The sequence below is a fragment of the Dendrobates tinctorius genome, unplaced genomic scaffold (genome assembly GCF_039654945.1).
Source record: "Dendrobates tinctorius isolate UK_male_01 unplaced genomic scaffold, ASM3965494v1 ptg000049l, whole genome shotgun sequence".
NCBI lineage: Eukaryota > Metazoa > Chordata > Amphibia > Anura > Dendrobatidae > Dendrobates > Dendrobates tinctorius.
The window spans coordinates 26,402,047-26,422,637 of NW_027361717.1; the positions used below are offsets into that span (position 1 = coordinate 26,402,047).

General features: G+C 46.5%; 1 protein-coding gene across 2 annotated transcripts in view; it reads left to right on the forward strand.

Moving 5' to 3' along the window:
* The window catches only part of PAK2 (p21 (RAC1) activated kinase 2), a 120,230-nt gene that overhangs the window by 78,943 nt on the left and 20,696 nt on the right, over positions 1–20,591 (forward strand). For both annotated transcript variants that reach the window (XM_073576573.1, XM_073576571.1), the window contains exons 9-12: positions 12,262–12,310; positions 12,833–12,945; positions 15,377–15,494; positions 18,518–18,617. In XM_073576573.1, coding sequence (XP_073432674.1) covers positions 12,262–12,310; positions 12,833–12,945; positions 15,377–15,494; positions 18,518–18,617 — 380 coding nt within the window. The remainder of the gene's footprint in view (positions 1–12,261; positions 12,311–12,832; positions 12,946–15,376; positions 15,495–18,517; positions 18,618–20,591) is intronic.

Below are 20,591 nucleotides of genomic sequence, written 5' to 3' on the forward strand. Positions count from 1 at the left end.
TATGAGGAAAGGTTGCAGGATTTGGGAATGTTTAGTTTGCAAAAGAGAAGACCGAGAGGAGACTTAATAGCTGTCTACAAATATCTAAAGGGCTGTCACATTGTAGAAAGATCAACTTTATTCTCATTTGCACAAGGAAAGACTAGAAGCAATGGGATGAAACTGAATGGGAGGAGACACAGATTAGATATTAGAAAAAACTTTTTGACAGAGTGATCAATGAGTGGAACAAGCTGCCACGAGAAGTGGTGCGTTCTCCTTCAATGGAAGTCTTCAAACAGAGGCTGGACAGACATCTGACTGGGATGATTTAGCGAATCCTGCTTTGAGCAGGGGGTTGGACCAGATGGCCCAGGAGGTCCCTTCCAACTCTACGATTCTATGATTCTATCCTGTCGTTCCCCGTACCTAATCCTCCACCAGGACAAGGTCGTCCTCAGGCCAGTTCTGTCCTTCCTTCCTAAAGTGGTTTCCCCGTTTCACATTAACGAGGATATCATCCTTCCCTCGTTTTGTCCTGCGCCTGCTCACCCTCTGGAGAAGTCGCTCCACAAACTGGATGTAGTGAGAGCCTTGTGTATCTACCTTGCCAGGACTGCTTCGTTTCGCCAATCCGATTCCCTGCTTGTCATCTCTGAAGGTTGCCGGAAAGGGCTTCCAGCATCCAAATCCATGATTGCTCGCTGGATTTGTTCTACCATTCTGGAAGCCTACCGACTTCAGGAAAAACTGTCCCCTCCAGGAGTGAGAGCCCACTCCACCCGGGCTGTAGGGGCTTCTTGGGCTGTGCGACACCAAGCTTCGGCCTTGCAGGGCCGCGACCTGGTCGTCTTTGCACACCTTTGCGAGGTTCTACAGGGTTCATACCTAGGCCTCGTCTGATGCAGCTTTTGTTCGGAAGGTTCTGCAGGTGGCCGTAGCTCATCGACTGACCTAAGCCCTTCATCCTTTCGTTCCTTTATTACTGTTTCCACCCTTGGGACTGCTTTGGAACGTCCCATGGTAATCTGTCCCCCAATGAAGCGATAAAGAAAGAGGGATTTTGGGTTCTTACCATAAAATCTTTCTTGGAGCCTTCATTGGGGGACACAGCACCCTCCCTGTTTAAGTTGTACCTTGTTGGGTCTACGAGTCCCTTGTTGGGTAGATACATATGTTGAGTTTTTGGTTGCTTCTGCTGCTTTCTCACCAACTGAGGTACTTGGTGCCTGTCAGTGGGTGTATACTGCCGGGGAGGAGCTAATTTTCTTGTGTTTTGCATAGTGTCAGCCTCCTAGCAGCAGCAGCATACACCCCATGGTAATCTGTGTCCCCCAATGAAGGCTCTAAGAAAGAGATTTTACGGTAAGAACCCAAAATCCCTCTTTTGTTAAGTATGTAAGGCTACTTTCACACTAGCGTTTCCTGGAGCTGTGGAGGGATGCGCACGGCTGCCGTGAAGCTCCGCCCATGGCCACACCTCCGGTCAGCTCCGCCTATGGGCGCATGACGCTGCATGCTACCTGCATACCCTATCTTTAGCATTGGGTACGCAGGCTGTGCGCAGGTATGAGTTTGCCGGCGCATGCGTCCCTTTGACGGTGCGCCGACCTGCGCCAAACGCAAAGTGTTGCATTTTGGTGCGCTCGGCGCGCCGGCAAACTCATACCTGCGCACAGCCTGCTGTTATGAATGGGTCACCGAGGAGAAAAAAACAACACAAGCTAAGTCTCAGAAAACCAGAGAGGTTGGTAACTATGCAGATTGCAGAGCCCTGATCCTAACCACACAACTAGCAGCAGTCGTGGAGCGTACCTACGATGAATCTAGACGCCTCGTTACAATCGGAGGACTACATAAGCCTAAAGCAAGGAAAGGGGAAAACTGCCCCAGAGCAGACCCCAAAGGAAAGACAGCCCCCACACATGTATTGACGGTGAGAAAAGATGAAAACACAAACACAGGCAGGAAAATAGACTGAGCAAGCGATGGGGCCAAACTAACTAGAAAGGAAAGACACTGTCTGCAATCTGTCAAAAACCATACAAAAATAATGTCCAACACTTCTGATAGCAAATTTAACCCTGAAGTCACTAGACTTCTCCCTCTATATCAACACTCTGAAATATTCTGAGACGGAGAAAAAAGAGGCCAATCTAATAAGGGACAAAAAAGGCAAATTGGCAAATATAGATAAATAAGAGTGGAAATTCAGCACAGCCGGGGCTGGCTGACACACAAAAAACTGAATAGACCAACAAAAGCAAGTGTGAGCATTAACAGAAAAACTTAGCTTGAGAAGACTGGAGCAGAGCTGAAGTCCAAGACCTGAGAAGCAGACTGAATCACCAGCACCAGGATAGGGCGTCGGCTGTCTTATATCCAGTCTGATACTCCAGAGATCCAATCGTTATCCTCGTCATCAGGTGGCAGATCACTACCAATTAAACCAACCTCACTACCTCCTGTCACCACCAGAGGGAGAACGGAAGGAGAACTCTCAACTGGTGGATCAGAAAATGAGTTCACAACAGCCTGCGTACCCAATGCTAAAGATGGGGTACGCAGGTCCAATGCAGCGTCATGCGCCCATAGGCGGAGCTGACAGGAGGAGGTGCGACCGTGGGCGGAGCTTCACGGCGGCCATGCGCATCCCTCTGCAGCTCCAGGAAACGCTAATGTGAAAGTAGCCTAAACTATGATAATACAGAGAACCCCTATAAATAAAGAATGCCTAACTATAATGGGCTCAAAAAACCGCTGGGGAAGCACATTTTCTAAAAAAAAAACAAAAAATTCCCAGTCAGTTTAGATTACCAATATACTAGATATCTGGCTTAAATGAGTCTCGCCCTATAAGAAAAACTTCAAAATGGAAAAAACACCAATGTCTAAAAAAAGTGATAAATGGTGCACAGCAACAATATCAGTCTCACTCAGCCGATGTGTGGAAACAGTGGACTGACCCTACATATATTCCTGTCTGGACCCCTACCTAGGTGCGGAGGTTGGCACCCTAAGAAAATACGAGAATGGCGCCCCCGCTCGTCTGACGGCTGTCCCTTCTCTCCTATTTCGCCCTATTCAGACGCAAAGTCAGAAACAGAGGGCCAGATGGCCTGTATCCACTTGAATCTTCATGAGAGGCATTGGATGTAAGCAAAATTCATGAAGAGTGTAAGAAAGGTGGATAGTTCAGACACAATCACTTATACAATATTCATATACACATGTTGAGCACTGATAGAATTAAGTAACAAAGACCACTTATATTAAATGGCATTAACCCCTTTCTGCCATCTGACGTACTATCCCGTCCATGGGCCCCTATGCCCATCGATGGGATAGTACGTCTCAGCGATCAGCTGATCGCGGCCGGGTGTCAGCTGATTATCACAGCTGACACCCGGCACTATGTGTCTGGGGTGGTCACGGACCGCCCCCGACACGTTAACCCCTGGCACACTCTGATCAAACACGATCACAGTGTACCGGGGGTTTAGGGAAGCATCGGCAGGGAGGGGGCTTCCTCCGTGCTTCCCTGCGACCCCCGCAGCAGCGCAATGTACAGCGCTGCTGCGGGGTCTCCCTCCCTGCAGGTCCCCGGATCGCGGATCTGTCACAGTGATCTGTGATGTGACAGATCAGCGATCTGTCACAGGACAGTGATGTCCCCCCTGGGACATTGTAATAAAGTTTAAAAAAAAGTGTAAAAATAATTTATAAAAATCGATAAATTGAAAATAAAAATAAAAATCCCTATTTCATTTTTTGGAAGTAAAAAATAAAAATAAAAGTACACATTTAGTATTGCCGCGTCCGTAATGACCCGCCCTTTAAAACTGTCCCATTAGTTAACCCCTTTATTGAACCCCTTAAAAAATAAAAAAACTAAGCAAAAAATAAAGCTTTATCATACCGCCAAACAAAGTGCAATAACGCGCGATCAAAATGACAGATATAAATATCCATGGTACCGCTGAAAACGTCATCTTGTCCCGCAAAAAACGAGCCGCTACACCACAACATCAGAGAAAAAAGTTACAGCTCGCAGAATAAAGCGATGCAAAAGTAATTTTCTTTATCTCCTTATTGGGGGACACAGAATACCATGGGTGTATGCTGCTGCTGCTAGGAGGCTGACACTATGCAAAAACAAGAAAATTAGCTCCTCCCCGGCAGTATACACCCACCGACAGGCACCAAGCACCTCAGTTTGTGCTTAGTGTCTGTAGGAGGCGGACTGGGATCTCCCCAGATCCGCAGTTTTAATCCAATTTTCCTTTCAGGTTTAGTTTGAACCTTTTAATTTTTCCCTCTTTTGTCTTTTAGGTTATTTTCCATCGGGAAACAGGGTGTAGTTATCACCCTGATTTCCCATATCATGCGGCTGAGCGAGCAGTGTGGTGTCACCCACATCGCAACTCTCAGTACCGCAGGCAGGACTTTTCCCTATCACCTTCTGGTGATAAGGGTTGCGGACAGGTGGCTGGTCCTTGCCGAATCCCCCCTCCTCACCCCTTTCTCGGGACAGGACTGAGAGGAAGACGGCGATCGCAGGTGTTTCAAGCCGTCTTCTGCAGGATGCGGGTACAGAGGACTCCTTCCCCTCCCAGCGGCCTGCCGTTTTCCCGTGGGCCCCTGTGGTCTTCCTCTTCTGGGACGTCAGGTAAGTGCCTGTACGTTCCCTCCGGCCACGCATAAGCTCCAGTGACATGGGAGAAGAAGGAACCTTGTTTGCAGTTCCACAAGTTTGAATCTCCCGCCCTTTTCTGCCTGTCGCGCGCTCAGCCGCTTGCTTTCCTACTCTTTCCCTGCTCTAGCCAGGGAGTCTATGGGGATCCCCTCACTCACCGCAGCGTCACAAGCAGCAGGACTGATCAGATCGCATCCTTAGCGCGGTATGTCGGGCATGGGGCTGCGGCGCCGTCAGGGTGGGAGCCACTTTCACTTTCCCCTCAGCGCGGGGAATTCCTCTGCTCTCCCTCCTCCCTTCCTGAGCGCGCTCTTTTCAGCGCGCCCTTTCTAGCCCATCACAGGGCTTCTTTCTCTTTGATAGCCAGCCTCCCCCTTCGGCCATGCCCTCTCCGTCGCTGTTAGCCAGTCACGGCGCAACCGCTAAGCTCCGCCCCCAGCCTCCAGCACAAGGATTTCCTGGTTTTTTCACTCCTTCCTGCGCTGCTTGGGGGACACTTCGGCGTTTTCTTCTGCTCGCACAGAATCTCGGTAGGCTCGGCTCTGGGACAGGGATTAGCTCTCCTCGGCAGTTATTCCCTAATATCTGCGGCCATTCAGTGCAGTTTACTTATGCTCAACCCTTCAGGGGATCTCTGCTTCAGGCCCACCGCTACCTATTACGCCTGTGCGCGCTGTAAAAAGAAGTGGGCATCGGGTCAGTCGTCCCCATTCTGCCCCCCCTGCAGTCCTTCAAATATGTCAACACCTCAGGAACGTACAGAGTCCCGGGCGGAGGGCGCTCTCCCCTCCTCTCTCCCCCCGTAGTGGGCCGTTACAATGTCACAGTCTGTTTCTGACTTGACAAAAGTATCACAGTCGCTGGTCCAGGTCTTAGAACGATTACCTCAGCTATCCTCAGCCACCTCTGCCCCGACCACCTCTCGGGGTGAGTCGTCCGCACCTGACCGCGACCTTCAGAGAGACAGACAGGGAAGGACTTCTAGGAAGCGGGCTCTGTCTACTTCGTCTTCGAGCTCGCAGGGCCCTTCCGCTCCCAGGCCTCCTTCTCCTTCCTCGGATGACAACCTTCAGTCAGGCGATGATTCTCATTCGGAAGCTATCTCAGAGGAGAACAGCGTTTCTAAAACGCGGGACATGGTCGATAGTCTTATTGCAGCTATCTTCCAAACACTAAAACTTAAACAGGATGAGGCTCCAACTCAGGAAAGCTCGGTTCTCCTTAGGCGAGCCAGACCTCCGTCTTGAACCTTTCCCAGTCACAACGATTTCGATACTACCTTATCCAAACACTGGGAGCGCCCTGAGGAACGTTTCTCAGGCCGCAAGTACTTGGACGTTCTGTACCCCTTTGACGCAGAACTGCTCTCAAAGTGGTCCAAGGCTCCCGAGGTAGATCCTCCAGTTTCCCGGATAGCCTCAAAAACGGTGCTCTCTCTGCCAGACGGGGCATCGCTCAAAGATCCTACTGACAGGCAGATTGAATCTCTGGCTAAGTCTATCTTTGAGGCATCTGGCGCCTCTCTGCCCTATTTTCGCATCCGCCTGGGTGGCGAAGGTCATTTCCGCTTGGGCAAAAATTCTTCGCAGAGGCATCTTAGCGTCAGCTCCTCAAGACGAGTTGGCAGATCTTGCAGATCAGATTAACCAGGCGGGAAAATACCTTTTGGCCGCCTCCTTGGACACGGCCGGCTGCGTAGCAAGGGCTAACAGCAACATAGTAGCTGTACGCCGAGTCCTTTGGCTAAAGTCATGGAATGCGGACACTACTTCGAAAAAGTCGCTTACCAATCTGCCATTCCATGGCTCTAGGCTCTTTGGAGCAAAGCTGGATCAGATAATTTCCGATGCCACTGGAGGTAAAAGTACTTCGCTTCCCCAGTCTCGACCAAAACGTCCTTTCAACAGAAGGGGGTTTCGACCATTCAGGCCCTTTCGTCCCTTCTCTGCCACGGAGAGAGCCACTCAACAGGATCGGCCGCCTGCCACCAGGGAGCGGGATCAGAGGAAACCTTTCTACAAACCCGCTCCTCGCTGGAGATCTAGAGGACAATATTCCAGATCTGCAGGAGCCAATTCCGGCAGATTTTCGTCTAAGTGACGGGTCACCCCCACCTGGAATTTCTTCCAGGGTGGGCGGCAGACTTTCCTTTTTCGCGGATGCTTTGGCTGTCCGTTGTCGACGATGCTTGGGTCAGAGAACTCGTCGCATCCGGTTACAAAATCGAATTTGCTTCACTCCCGAACAGACGGTTTTTCCGGTCTCTGCCTCCGCGACAGCGGGCCCAGATTCCGGGTTTTCTGCAGGCGATTTCCTCCATTCTTTCCGCCGGAGTCATTGTTCCCTCAGACGAACGGTTTTCCGGGTTCTACTCCAATCTCTTTGTAGTCCCGAAGAAAGACGGCTCTCTTCGTCCTATTCTGGACCTCAAATTGCTCAATCGCCACGTGAAGATTCTTCATTTCAGGATGGAGTCTCTTCGGTCGGTGATTGCTTCCATGGAGCACGGGGAATTTCTCTGCTCGGGATGCCTATCTGCACATTCCAATTTGTGTGCAACATCAGAAGTATCTTCGATTTGCGTTTCAGGGAGACCACTTTCAGTTCACAGCTCTTCCTTTCGGCCTGGCTTCAGCGCCCCGGGTTTTCACGAAGGTGATGGCGACCGTCATGGCCATCCTTCGCTCCAGAGGGATCCTCATCATCCCTTATCTGGACGATCTTTTGATCAAGGGTTCGTCTCGCCAGGACTGTCTCCGGAGCCTTCAGATAACCCTGGACACTCTCAGCCGCCTAGGTTGGCTGGTCAACAAAGAGAAGTCCATTCTGATCCCCACCCAGCGTCTGACCTTTCTGGGTATGGAATTCGACACGGAGCTAGCCCGTGTTTTTCTTCCAAAGGAAAAATTTACAACTCTGTCCAAGGGCATCAGAACTCTCAAGAGGCCTGCTCCCATTCCCATTCGGTTCTGCATGAAGGTCCTGGGGAAGTTGGTGGCCTCCATGGAAGCAGTGCCCTTTGCGCAGTTTCATCTTCGCCCCCTCCAGCTGTCTCTGCTTTCAGCCTGGGACAAGTCCACGATGTCCTTGGACCGTCCTATTCGGCTTCCTCTCAGAGTGAGGCAGTCTCTCACTTGGTGGCTACGGCCAGCGTCAGTTCTCCAAGGGAGGTCCTTCCTTCCGCCTCAGTGGCAAATCATCACCACCGATGCGAGCCTTCTAGGATGGGGAGCCGTGTTTCATCAGAAAGCGGCCCAAGGCCGCTGGAAGCCACAGGAGTCTCTCCTCCCAATCAATCTTTTGGAGATCAGGGCAATTTTCCTGGCCCTTCTTCATTGGCAGCCCCTCCTCCGGCAAGCCGGTCCGTATTCAGTCGGACAACGCCACGGCCGTGGCGTACATAAACCATCAGGGGGGCACGCGCAGCAAACAAGTAATGTCAGAAGTGGCCAAGATATTACGCTGGGCAGAACGTTACGTTCCGACAATCTCCGCCGTCCATATTCCAGGGGTGGAAAATTGGGCAGTCAACTTTCTGAGTCGCCAGGGCCTAGCGTCCGGCGAATGGTCCCTGCACCCCGCGGTTTTCTCTCAGATATGCGACCGTTGGGGCACCCCGGATGTCGATCTCATGGCATCTCGTATGAACCACAAGGTGCCGCAGTTCGTAGCCAGGTCCAGGGACCCTCTAGCCTTTGCATGCGACGCACTGGTGACTCCGTGGTCCCAGTTTCAACTTCCGTATCTGTTCCCGCCTCTGGCATTGATCCCTCGGGTGGTCAAAAAGATAAAATCGGAAGGCGTACCAGTGATTCTAGTCGCTCCAGATTGGCCAAGACGGCCTTGGTACGCGGAACTGGTCAACATGCTCGCGGACGTTCCCTGGAGGCTTCCGGACCGTCCAGACCTTCTCTCGCAAGGCCCCCTTTACCACGAGAATTCTCAGTCTCTGAGTTTGACGGCATGGCCGTTGAGACCGCAATTCTGAAGGAATCAGGTCTGTCCAGTCAGGTTATTCAAACTATGATCAGAGCCAGGAAACCAGCCTCTTCCCGCATTTACTATAGGTACTGGAAGGCTTTTTTCCGTTGGTGCAATGATAAGAGTCTTCCCAATGTCTTTTTTTTCTATCCCGTCTATCCTGGGGTTTCTTCAGGCTGGGTTAGACGCGGGTCTGTCCCTCAGTACGCTCAAGGGCCAGGTTTCCGCTCTCTATCCTCTTCCAAAGAGAGCTAGCTTCTCTACCACAGGTCAAGACCTTTCTACAAGGGGTTTCCCACGTGGCTCCTCCCCATCATTCGCCAATAGACCCGTGGGATCTCAACCTCGTCCTTAGCGCGCTCCAGAAGGCGCCGTTCGAGCCTCTCCAGGACATTCCTTTGTCCCTTCTCTCTTGGAAGGTCACCTTTTTGATCGCCATATCATCCATCAGAAGAGTTTCTGAATTGGCGGCCTTGTCATGTCGTTCCCCTTACCTCATTCTCCATCAGGACAAAGCCGTCCTCAGGCCCGTTCCTTCTTTTCTTCCAAAGGTGGTTTCCGCTTTCCATATCAATGAGGATATCGTCCTTCCTTCTTTTTGTCCGGCTCCATCTCATCCTCTTGAGAAGTCTCTCCCCAAACTGGACGTAGTTAGAGCCCTGCGTGTCTATCTTGCCAGGACCTCTTCCTTTCGTCTGTCCGATTCCTTGCTGATCATCTCTGAAGGTCGCCAGAAGGGCCTTCCGGCTTCCAAATCCACGATCGCTCGCTGGATTCGTTCTACCATTCTGGAAGCGTATCGTCTTCAGGAAAAGCGGCCCCCTCCGGGAGTAAGAGCTCATTCCACCCGGGCTGTGGCGGCTTCGTGGGCTGCTCGTCACCAGGCCTCGGCCATGCAAATTTGCAAGGCTGCAACCTGGTCCTCTTTGCACACCTTCATGAGGTTCTACAGGGTTCATACCCAGGCTTCGTCTGATGCTGTGGTTGGTAGGAAGGTTCTGCAGGCGGCGGTGGCTCACCGGCCGACCTGAGCCTTTCGGTTACTTTCGTTCCTTTTTGCTGTTCCCACCCTTGGGACTGCTTTGGAACGTCCCATGGTCATCTGTGTCCCCCAATAAGGCGATAAAGAAAGAGGGATTTTGGGTTCTTACCGTAAAATCTTTCTTGGAGCCTTCATTGGGGGACACAGCACCCTCCCTGTTTAAGTAGTACCGTGTTGGGTCTGAGAGTCCCTTGTTGAGTTGGTACATATGGTTATGGTTTTGGTTGCTTCTCCTACTGCTTTTTCACCAACTGAGGTGCTTGGTGCCTGTCGGGTGTATACTGCCGGGGAGGAGCTAAGTTTCTTGTTTTGCATAGTGTCAGCCTCCTAGCAGCAGCAGCATACACCCATGGTCATCTGTGTCCCCCAATGAAGGCTCCAAGAAAGAGATTTTACGGTAAGAACCCAAAATCCCTCCTTTTTTTTTTTTTTTTATTTTCACGCTCGGGCGTTATAAACTTCTGTGAAGCACTGGGGGGTTCAAAGTGCTCACCACACATCTAGATAAGTTCCTTACGGGGTATAGTTTCCAAAATGGGGTCACTTGTGGGGGGTTTCTACTGTTTTGGCACATCAGCGACAACGCGACATGGTGTCCGATCTCAATTCCAGCCAAAAAGTCAAATGGCGCTGCTTCCCTTCCGAGCTCTGCCATGCGCCCAAATAGTCGTTTACACCCATATATGGGGTATCAGCATACTCAGTACAAACTGCACAATATCTTTTAGGGTCCTGTTACCCTTGGGAAAATAAAAATTGGGGGTGAAAAGATCATTTTTGTGGAAAAAATAAGATTTTTTTAATTGTACGGCTGTACGTTAAACTTCTGTGAAGCCCTTGTGGGTTCAAAGTTCTCACCACGTATCTGGATAAGTACCTGGGGGGGGGGGGTCTAGTTGCCAAAATTGGATTACTTGTGGGGGGCTCCACTGTTTAGGCACGTCAGGGGCTCTCCAAACGTGACATGGTGTCCGATCTGAATTCCAGCCAATTTTGCTTTGAAAAAGTCAAACGGAGCTCCTTCCCTTCTGAGCTCTGCCATGCGCCGAAACAGTGGTTGCCCCCCACATATCAGGTATCAGTGTACTCAGGAGAAATTGCACAATAACTTTTGCAGTCCAATTTCTCCTGTTACCCTTGGTAAAATAAAATAAATTGGACCTGAAGTAATTTTTTTTGTGAAAAAAATTAAATGTTCATTTTTTTTTAAACATTCAAAAAATTCCTGTGAAGCACCTGAAGGGTTAATAAACATCTTGAATGTGGTTTTGAGCACCTTAAGGGGTGCAGTTTTTAGAATGGTGTCACTTTTGGGTATTTTCTATCATCTAGACCCCTCAAAGTGACTTCAAATGTGATGTGGTCCCTAAAAAATAAAATGGTGTTGCAAAAATGAGAAATCGCTGGTCAACTTTTAACCCTTATAACTTCCTAACAAAAAAGAATGTTGGTTCCAAAATTGTGCTGATGTAAAGTAAACATGTGGGAAATGTTACTTATTAAGTTTTTTGTGTGCCATATCTCTGAATTAAGGGCATAAAAATTCAAAGTTGGAAAATTGTGAAATTTTCGCCAAATTTCCGTTTTTTTCACAAATACAAGTTATTTGAATGAATTTTACCACTAACATGAAGTACAATGTGTCACGAGAAAACAATGTCAGAATCACCGGGATCCATGGAATCATTCCAGAGTTGTTACCTCATAAAGGGACAGTGGTCAGAATTGTAAAAATTGGCCAGATCATTAACATGCAAACCACCCTTGGGGTTAAGGAGTTAAAGCACCAAATTTAAATACCAAACCAATTGAATAATCAAATCACACATGGTGTAAACGTGATAACAAACTCCTGCGAGATGGCATACATATTGTAACACATATATTGCACACCAATGCACCACATAGATTGTAACGGATAAACCCAAATAAATACGGTAGCACATGCGGACAACATTGGTCATATTGATATTTTGTACTTTTCTGTACAGATGTGGTGCTGCATATAGGTGGCTGAAAATCATCATGGTATATTCTCAGATAGAATCCACAAACTCTCGACGCATTTCCTCCCATACACAGGTTCATCAGGAGAGATTCAAAGTAGTGTGGCAGTGGAGAGTTATCCATTTGATGAGGCTGCCAAAAATGGTATCTACCCCAGATCCTGAAAAATGAAAGTTATGGGTCTCAGAAAATAATGACAAAAGCAAAGAAATATAGATTTTTTTTTTTAATTTCCAACTCTGTTCATGATAACTAAAAAATCCCAAAAAACAAATCAATGCACTTTGAGGTTTTTTTTTTCCAGTGTTTCATGTGATAAAATGAATGGTGCCATTTAGAAAGTAGTACTCTTCCTGCAAAAAACAAGCACTCATGGTTATGTGGACGTAAAAAAAAATTATGGCTTTTCGAAGAAAGACAAAAAAAAAATGGAAAATCGCCCATATGTGAAGGGGTTAAAAAGGTCTATATTGCTTTCAGCCTATCAGTATATCATGTGACAAATACAGGCTAATCTCACAATTGTACCCCTGACATATTTGTCTTGTCCTTTTAGTGCCTCTGGAACTGTCTTTACTGCTATCGATGTTGCCACTGGTCAAGAGGTAAGACTACACCTGTAGAAAAAACAGATTATGGGCTTGTTCACACTTTGTTTTCCCTTGGAAAAAAAAGCCGCTTTTTATAATATCAGCAAAGTGAATGTAATTTCTGAAATCTCATGCACACATTGTTTGCTGCTTATTTTTTGCTTGCGAATGAGCCATCAAAGCAGTTTTTTCATACGTGCAGCGTGTCAGTTTATTCAGTGTTTTTGTAGCGTTTTTCATTCATTGCAAATAAATGGGTAAAAAAAAGCTGCAAAAAAGTTGGTATTTTACACACTTTCTTTTCTGCCAACACTCAAATATTTGCAGCAGATTTTTCTGCAGCAAAAAAACACATAGTCTGTTGCATCTACTGATACACCACCATAATTCTGCGACATTCCACAGTATGGTCTGTGGTGTATAGGGTTTTTTTTTTGTTTCAAACCTAAACCTTGTATAAAATGTGAAGTGGGTGCAGGTTATATTACAAATAATGGTTGTAATTTGACAGTTTCATACTTTTTTTTTTTTTCATAGGTTGCGATTAAACAAATCAACCTTCAGAAGCAGCCGAAGAAAGAATTGATCATAAATGAAATTCTTGTGATGAAGGAGCTGAAAAACCCAAATATTGTAAACTTCCTGGACAGGTACAAGTCTTTTGTCCCACGTGCATACTAAAAACAAGTTCACGGATTCTTGTATCACTAAGATTGAGCTGCTAGTGGTAATGGGTACCTATGATTAAAAGAAATAAGTTGTCCCCGTGCACACCAGTGATTTCCCACACAGACTGATAACATAAAAAATTGCCACATTCAATAGTTCCCTCTCTCTAACAGACTTGGCTACTTCACGTACAAAAAGGTGGCTCCGGAGCCGGTCGTGTCTGCAATTTTGATTTCCCTTTTTTTTTTTTTTTTTTTTGTTTGTTTGTTTTTTTTTTGTTTCATAAAGATGTCTGAACCTGGCTTTAGAGGGACAGCCTAAGTACAGGTGCATTTCACAAAATTAGAATATCATCAAAAAGTTAATTTATTTCAGTTCTTCAATACAAAAAGTGAAACTCATATTATAGAGTCATTACACACAAGGTGAGCTATTTCAAGTGTTTATTTCTGTTAATGTTGATGATTATGGCTTACAGCCAGTGGAAACCCAAAAGTCAATATCTCAGTAAATTTTAAAAATGATTTTAAAATCCAAAATGTTGGCCTTCTGAAATTAATGTTTAGTAAATGCACTCCGTGCTTGGTCATGGCTCCTTTGGCATCAATTACTGCATTAGTGCGGCGTGGCATGGAGGTGATCAGCCTGTGGCACTGCTGAGGTGTTATGGAAGCCCAGGTTGCTTTGATAGCAGCCTTCAGCTCGTCTGCATTGTTGGCTCTGGTGTCTCTCATCTTCCTCTTGACAATACCCCATAGATTCTCTATGGGGTTAAGGTCAGGCGAGTTTGCTGGCCAATCAAGCACAGTGATGTGGTTTATAAACCAGGTATTGGTTCTTTTGGCAGTGTGACAGGTGCCATGTCCTGCCGGAGAATGAAATTTCCATCTCCAAAAAGCTTATCGGCAGAGGGAAGTATGAAGTGCTCTAAAATTTCCTGGTAGACGGCTGCACTGACTTTGGTCTTGATAAAACACAGCGGACCTACACCAGCAGATGACATGACTCTCAAAACCATCACTGACTGTGGAAACTTCACACTAGACCTCAAGCAGCTTGGATTGTGACCTCTCCACTCTTCCTCCAGACTCTGGGACCTTGATTTTAGACCTATCTAAAAGTACCAATACCTTGTTTAAAATCAACTGTATCATTGTGCTTGATTGGCCAGCAAACTCGCCTGACCTTAACCCTATAGAGAATCTATGGGGTATTGTCAAGAGGAAGATGACACACCAGACCCAACAATGCAGATGAGCTGAAGGCTGCTATCAAAGCAACCTGGGCTTCCATAACAACTCAGAGGTGCCACAGGCTGGTCGCCTCCATGCCATGCCGCATTGATGTAGTAATTGATGCAAAAGGAGCCCCGACCAAGTATTGAGTGCATTTACTGAACATAGATTTCAGTAGGCCAACATTTCGGATTTTAAAATCATTTTTTCGTGCTGGTGTTACTGACTTACTGGGATAATGACTTTTGGGTTTTCATTGGCTGTAAGCCATAATCATCAAGATTAACAAAAATAAATACTTGGAATAGATCACTCTGTGTAATATCTCTATAAAGTGAGTTTTCACTTTTTGTATTGAACAACTGAAATAGAATATCCTCAAAAAATGTAATTTCATTTTAACAATTTTAAATGATGCTAATCAGATATATACACTCAGCATGTATCAGGGTTGGCTGTATGATCGGAGCCCGGTTAGTCTGACTCTGAAATGCTGGTGTTTCAGAGTAGAACCTAGATTTAAAAGCTGCAGAGGCTCGAGCTGCACAAGAGAATGATTGGACAGACAGGTGCTAGTGGCTTATCCCATGGAGTGATCGGTGTGTCCCTGTGCACTGGGAGACACCTTCACTCAAGGTTCAGGCCTTTTTAATATATCTAAACCAGAATTGGAGATAGTGAGGTATAATGGAATAACTCATGGGCTTTCGTGTAGACCATTGTCGGTGCATGACAGTTGTAACTTGATAATCTATGCTCCCTGTTAACTCTGTTCTTCCTATAGTTCCCTCTCCCTGTCTTCAGTAGTCCCTGCTTCTGGTGTCATACATTGTCTCCTTTTCTATAGCCCCTGCTGCTGGTCTTGTTTATTGTCTCTTCTGCTCCTACATTGTCTCTTCTTCTATAGCCCCTGTTCCTGGTCTCGAATATTGTCTGTTCTTCTGTAGCCCTTGCTCCTGGTCTTTATATACTGTATCTCTTCTATAGTAGACCCTGTTCCTGGTCTCATATAGTGTCTCCTCTTCTGTAGCCCCCTGCTCCGGGTCTCTACACTGTCCAAAAACCAGGAGCAGGGGGGCAGAAGAGACAAAATGTCTCTTCTGTCCGACTGCTCCCGGTCTCTGACATTCTCTTTTTTCTGTCCCCCCTGCTCTTTCTCATACTTTGTCTGTTGCAGCTTCCTGGTTGGAGATGAGCTCTTCGTTGTGATGGAGTACCTGGCTGGTGGTTCGCTCACTGATGTTGTAACAGAAACCTGCATGGATGAAGCACAGATAGCTGCTGTATGTAGAGAGGTATGTACATCTGTAGCCGAAACAAAACATGGTGAAGCTCCACGAGAAGAACACGCAAGCACATGCAGCATGTAAATAAGTTTGGCCACGCGTGACCTCTTCTATACTCTGACGCATAGAATGAAAAGTTACATCCACCTTGCTAGGCATAAACCATATTTTAGTGTGCATAGTGGCACTCCAGACACCAAAGGAAAATAGTTTTAATGTAGTATGGTCAGCAAAACTTGTGTGAAACAATAAGGTATTGATTTGTTCACATGTCCTTGATCACGGCCACATGGGGAATAAAGAAAAAATACAGGCTGATGTACTCTACATACCTACAGCAGTGCAGTTGGTCCAAATGCCGGTACGTGCTTACTGCCACTGCTTTCAGTGACCTGAGCAGTGACTGTAGTCACACCGGCAAGCTGGCATGACTGAGATGCAACCCTTAGTAAGGTGAACACACACATTTTTAACGTTATTGATCAGCAGATAAACTGTTAAGAGCAATATCTGACAAGACAGGTTGCCTTTAATGAGCCTTTTGCTTTTTCAAAGCTTTCCTCATTAGTTGGTGTTCCCAGCTATCCACATAATGGAGGAAGACCCTTTTTTATCACTTTCTATTGGACACAACCTCTCTAGCTCGCCTCTTCTTTCTGATCACAACCTACTTCCATTCTCTTTCCTCTCCAGGTGCAAAATCCCCACTCAGCAAACTTGCACACCCTCGCAGAAATCTCAACCACCTTGATCTACACTCACTCTTTGAATCCCATCTCCCTTTGCAGACATAAGTTTCTAACAGTGCAGACGCTGCTGCCGCCACTTTATAAAGCACCACAGCAGCTGCAGCTCTCAAATCCGATTTCCTCACACATACCACAGCTCGCACAATCGACAGGCAACGCTGACACACCAGCCTGACCAAAGAACTAAGGCTGACTTCCAGAGTTGCTGAACAAAGATGGAAAAGATCCCATTCCATCAAGCACTTCATCACATTCAAACACTCCCTCGCTACTTTCCGCACTCACTGCAGCAAATAAACCTACTTTTCTATCATATCATCCCTGTCTCAAAACCCTAAATGGCTATTCAAAGCTTTCAAATATCTCCTCTGTCCCCCAGCGCCTCCTCCCTCTCCTCTCATCTCAGCTGAAGACTTTGCCTCATTTTTCAACAAGAAAATTGATAACATCAGACAAAGCTTTGGCCTAAAGTCCCAACAGTGCCTCCCTATAGCTACTCAGCCCCCATGCTCCAAAACCAACTTCTCCACCATTACGGAAGAACAACTTTCCTCTCTATTCTACAGATTACATCTCATCAACTGTGCACTTGACCCGATCCTGTCCCACCTCATCCCAAAACTCACCATACTCTTCATCCCAACCCTAACCCATCTCTTCAACCTATCACTATCAACGGGTTTCTTCCCCTCATGCTTCAAACATGTCTCCATCACATCCATCCTCAAAAATCCCTCCTTTAACCCTACCTCTGTGTCTACCTATCACCCCATATCTTTTTCCCTATGCCTCAAAACTACTAGAACAACACGTCCATCTTGAACTGTTCTCCCGCTCCCTCTTCGACCACTTACAATCTGGCTTTTGATTGCATCATTCCACTGAAATTGCCCTGACTAAAGTCACCAATGAACTACTAAATGCCAAATCCAAGCCCTGTTCTTCTCCTGGACCTGTCCTCTGCTTTGCCACAGTAGACCATTCCCTCTTACTACAGATTTTCATCTGTTGGTATCACAGAGCGGGCCTTATCTTGGATCTCCTCATACTTAACAGACTGGACATTGTGTCCCCCCTCTCACACACCACCTCCTTATCTCGCCCCCTATCTGTCGGTGTCATCCAAGGCTCAGTTCTAGGACCCCTGCTTTTCTCCATTTACATCTTCGGCCTGGGACAGCTCAGAGTACCATGGCATTCAGTATCATCTCTATGCTGATAACACACAGATCTACCTCTCTGACCTGATATGACCTATTTACTAACCGAAATCCCACAATGTCTGTCTGCTATTTTCATCTGTCTTCTCAGCTAGATTTCTAAAACTTATGAATTCTGTTTTATCCCTGTTCTTTTCACTATTTCACTCAACCCTCCAACAGACCTATCCATAATGGTCAATGGCTGCTCACTGTGCCCAGCCCTGCAAGCTGACTGCCTCAGGGTAACTCTGAACTCTAATCTCTACCTCAAACCACATATCGAGGCCCTTTTTACTCCCTGCTGCTTTCCCAACTCAAAAATATTTCTTGCATCCATACATTCCTTAACCAAAAATATGCAAGAACACTAGTGCATGCCCTTATCTCATGCCTCAACTGCTGCAACCTCCTACTGTGTGACCTCCCCTCCAACACTCTCAGACAAATCTATCCTAAACTTCGCTGCCTGGCTTCTGCCTTCTGTTAATCTTTTCATTGGCTCCCCATTGCCCAGAGACTCCAGTTCAAACCCTAACCATGATATACAAAGCCATCCACAACCTGTGTCCTCCATACATCTGTGACGTAGTCTCCTGGTACTTGCCTTCCCGCAGCCTCTGATCCTCAAAAGATCGCCTTCTCTACTCCCCTCTTACCTCCTCTTCCCAAAATCGCATGCAAGATTTTTCCAGTTTATCCTTCCTTCTCTGGAACTCTCTACCCCAACATATCAGATTCTCGCCTGCCGTGGAAACCTTCAAAAAGAACCTGAAGACCTACCTCTTCAGACAAGCCTACAACCTGCAGTAACCACCTATCGACCAAACTTCTACTTAACCAGCTCTACCCTCACCTACTGTCTGTATGCTCACTCATCCCTTGTAGACTGTGAGCGCTCGCGGGCAGAGTCCTCTCTCCTCCTGTACCAGTCGGTGACTTGTCTTGTTCAAGACTATTGTACTTGTTTTCTATTACGTACACCCCCTTTCACATGTAAAGTGCCATGGAATAAATGGCGCTATAACCTTATATAATATTTTCGTAACCAGGAGACTTATTTGCAAAATATTCTGCTTTTTAGTGTTTGCAAGCACTGGAGTTCCTGCATGCCAACCAGGTCATTCACAGAGACATCAAAAGTGATAATGTACTTTTAGGAATGGACGGCTCTGTCAAACTTAGTGAGTATATCCTGGATTATTGTTTATGGATAGATCAGTATTATCTATTACTATTGTGCAAAAGTTTTATTTAGTTGTGGGAAAAAGTGCTGCAAAGTGTCAATAGTTTGCACTTCAAAAGGCATATGAATTGGATCACTTCTTGGTGTGACCGCGCTTTACCGTTAAAACCGCATCAGTTATTCTAGATACTGTCGGGGGTAGGATTAAAATCAGGTGTAAAAGTAATTGGTTATACCAATCAGGTGATAATGATCACTTTCATGTAGGTTGAAACCATTATTTTTAAAAATTGCATGTAGTTGGCTTCCAAACTCCGGCTCTTCCCCTGTTTGCCTGCCATTAGCTACATCAATATTAGAAAGCACACATTTGGAGTACTGATGATGGCAGTGAAAGGCTCACTAACTCTGGGGATAGTCTGCAGGAGGAGATTGTTCTGACAAACCCACACTTTCAGTGATCCCATCTGTACACCAAATGATTACGTACTGATAATAATGAAGGTAAATCTGCTGGAAGGGGAAAAGCAGGAGTTTGGAAGCGTCTTGCGTGCAATTTTTTTTTCTTTTTACAAGAATAAAGACTTCCCCAAACTTAAGTTATTTACAAAACTTCATGTGGGTCAGAACTTTAAAAAAAAAAAAAAAAAATTGTAGGTTTTTGCATTACATACTTATAATTTTCCCCCATATCACAATCTTTATTTAAAAATATATATAGGTATAGAAATCTTGCAATTCGCACACTGGCCACTGAGTCTATTTTAGACTTCTTGTTAACTCAACAAAATATTGGAAAGTCGGCTCAGCACCCAGGGGACAAGATGCGCGGAATCTTGTAGTGCCACAAGGTCGGATGCTGTACAGTAGTAACCTGAAAATCCAGTGTCTTCTAATAAAAACATGTGTTTATTAATAGTAGTAAATAAAATCACAGCTTCCATCACCAACACAAGCATACGTGTTCCAGCCAGTCCTTAGTTATTGAATAATATACATGAATTTTTTTTAATTGACAATCCTTGTTCTTTTTCCATATCGCAATCTTTTGAACTGGACTCGCAATGCAGAGCAGAACAAAATACTTTTTTTCCCTCTCTGCAGTGGAGATATTGGCAATCATAAGTGTTCCGCACGTAATGAGTTAACTTTTTGGTAGGACTAAGTGGGTGTTATCAGACTATTCTCACTAGGGGTGTGTACTTCTCCCTGTATGATGCCGACCAATCATAAGCAGACAGCAACACTCAAAGGAAATAAATAACACCCCCCACCATAGCTTAGAGCACCCCACCAAAGCTTAGAGCAGGCTTTTCAGTGTGTGAGATGTGCCGTATTTTTCGGACTATAAGATGCACCTAGGTTTTAGAGGAGGAAATTGGGAGAAAAAAATGAAGCAAAAAATGTGGTCAATTCTGTACTTATCCCCTATCCTGGTAGATATGGTCCCCTCATCCCTATCCTGGTATGCATGGTCCCCTCATCCCTATCCTGGTATGCATGCCCCCCTCATCCCTATCCTGGTGTGCATGGCCCCCCTCATCCCTATCCTGGTGTGCATGGCCCCCCTCATCCCTATCCTGGTGTGCAGGGCCCCCTCATCCCTATCCTGGTAAGCATGACCCCTCATCCCTATCCTGGTATGCATCTCCCCATCCTTATAATTGGCCCCACCCTCATCCTGGTATTCATGGCACCATCAGAAAACATAAAAAAATAAAAACATTACACTTGCCTACCCGGCGCTCCCTTGCAGTGTCCTGCTCCAGTGCCAGCAACCGCTTTATGCTTGTGTGCAGCGCATGGCAGGGACGTCATATGCTGCCCAGAAGCAGAGCACAGGTGGACTACTCACCGGGACTGTGCGCGCATAGAGCAGTGAGTATTCATTGCTCTTCAGTAGCTTCCTGCTGCTGCCGGCGGTCACGTGTGAACGTACCATCACTGATGGCTTTAGATTTGGTTATAATGT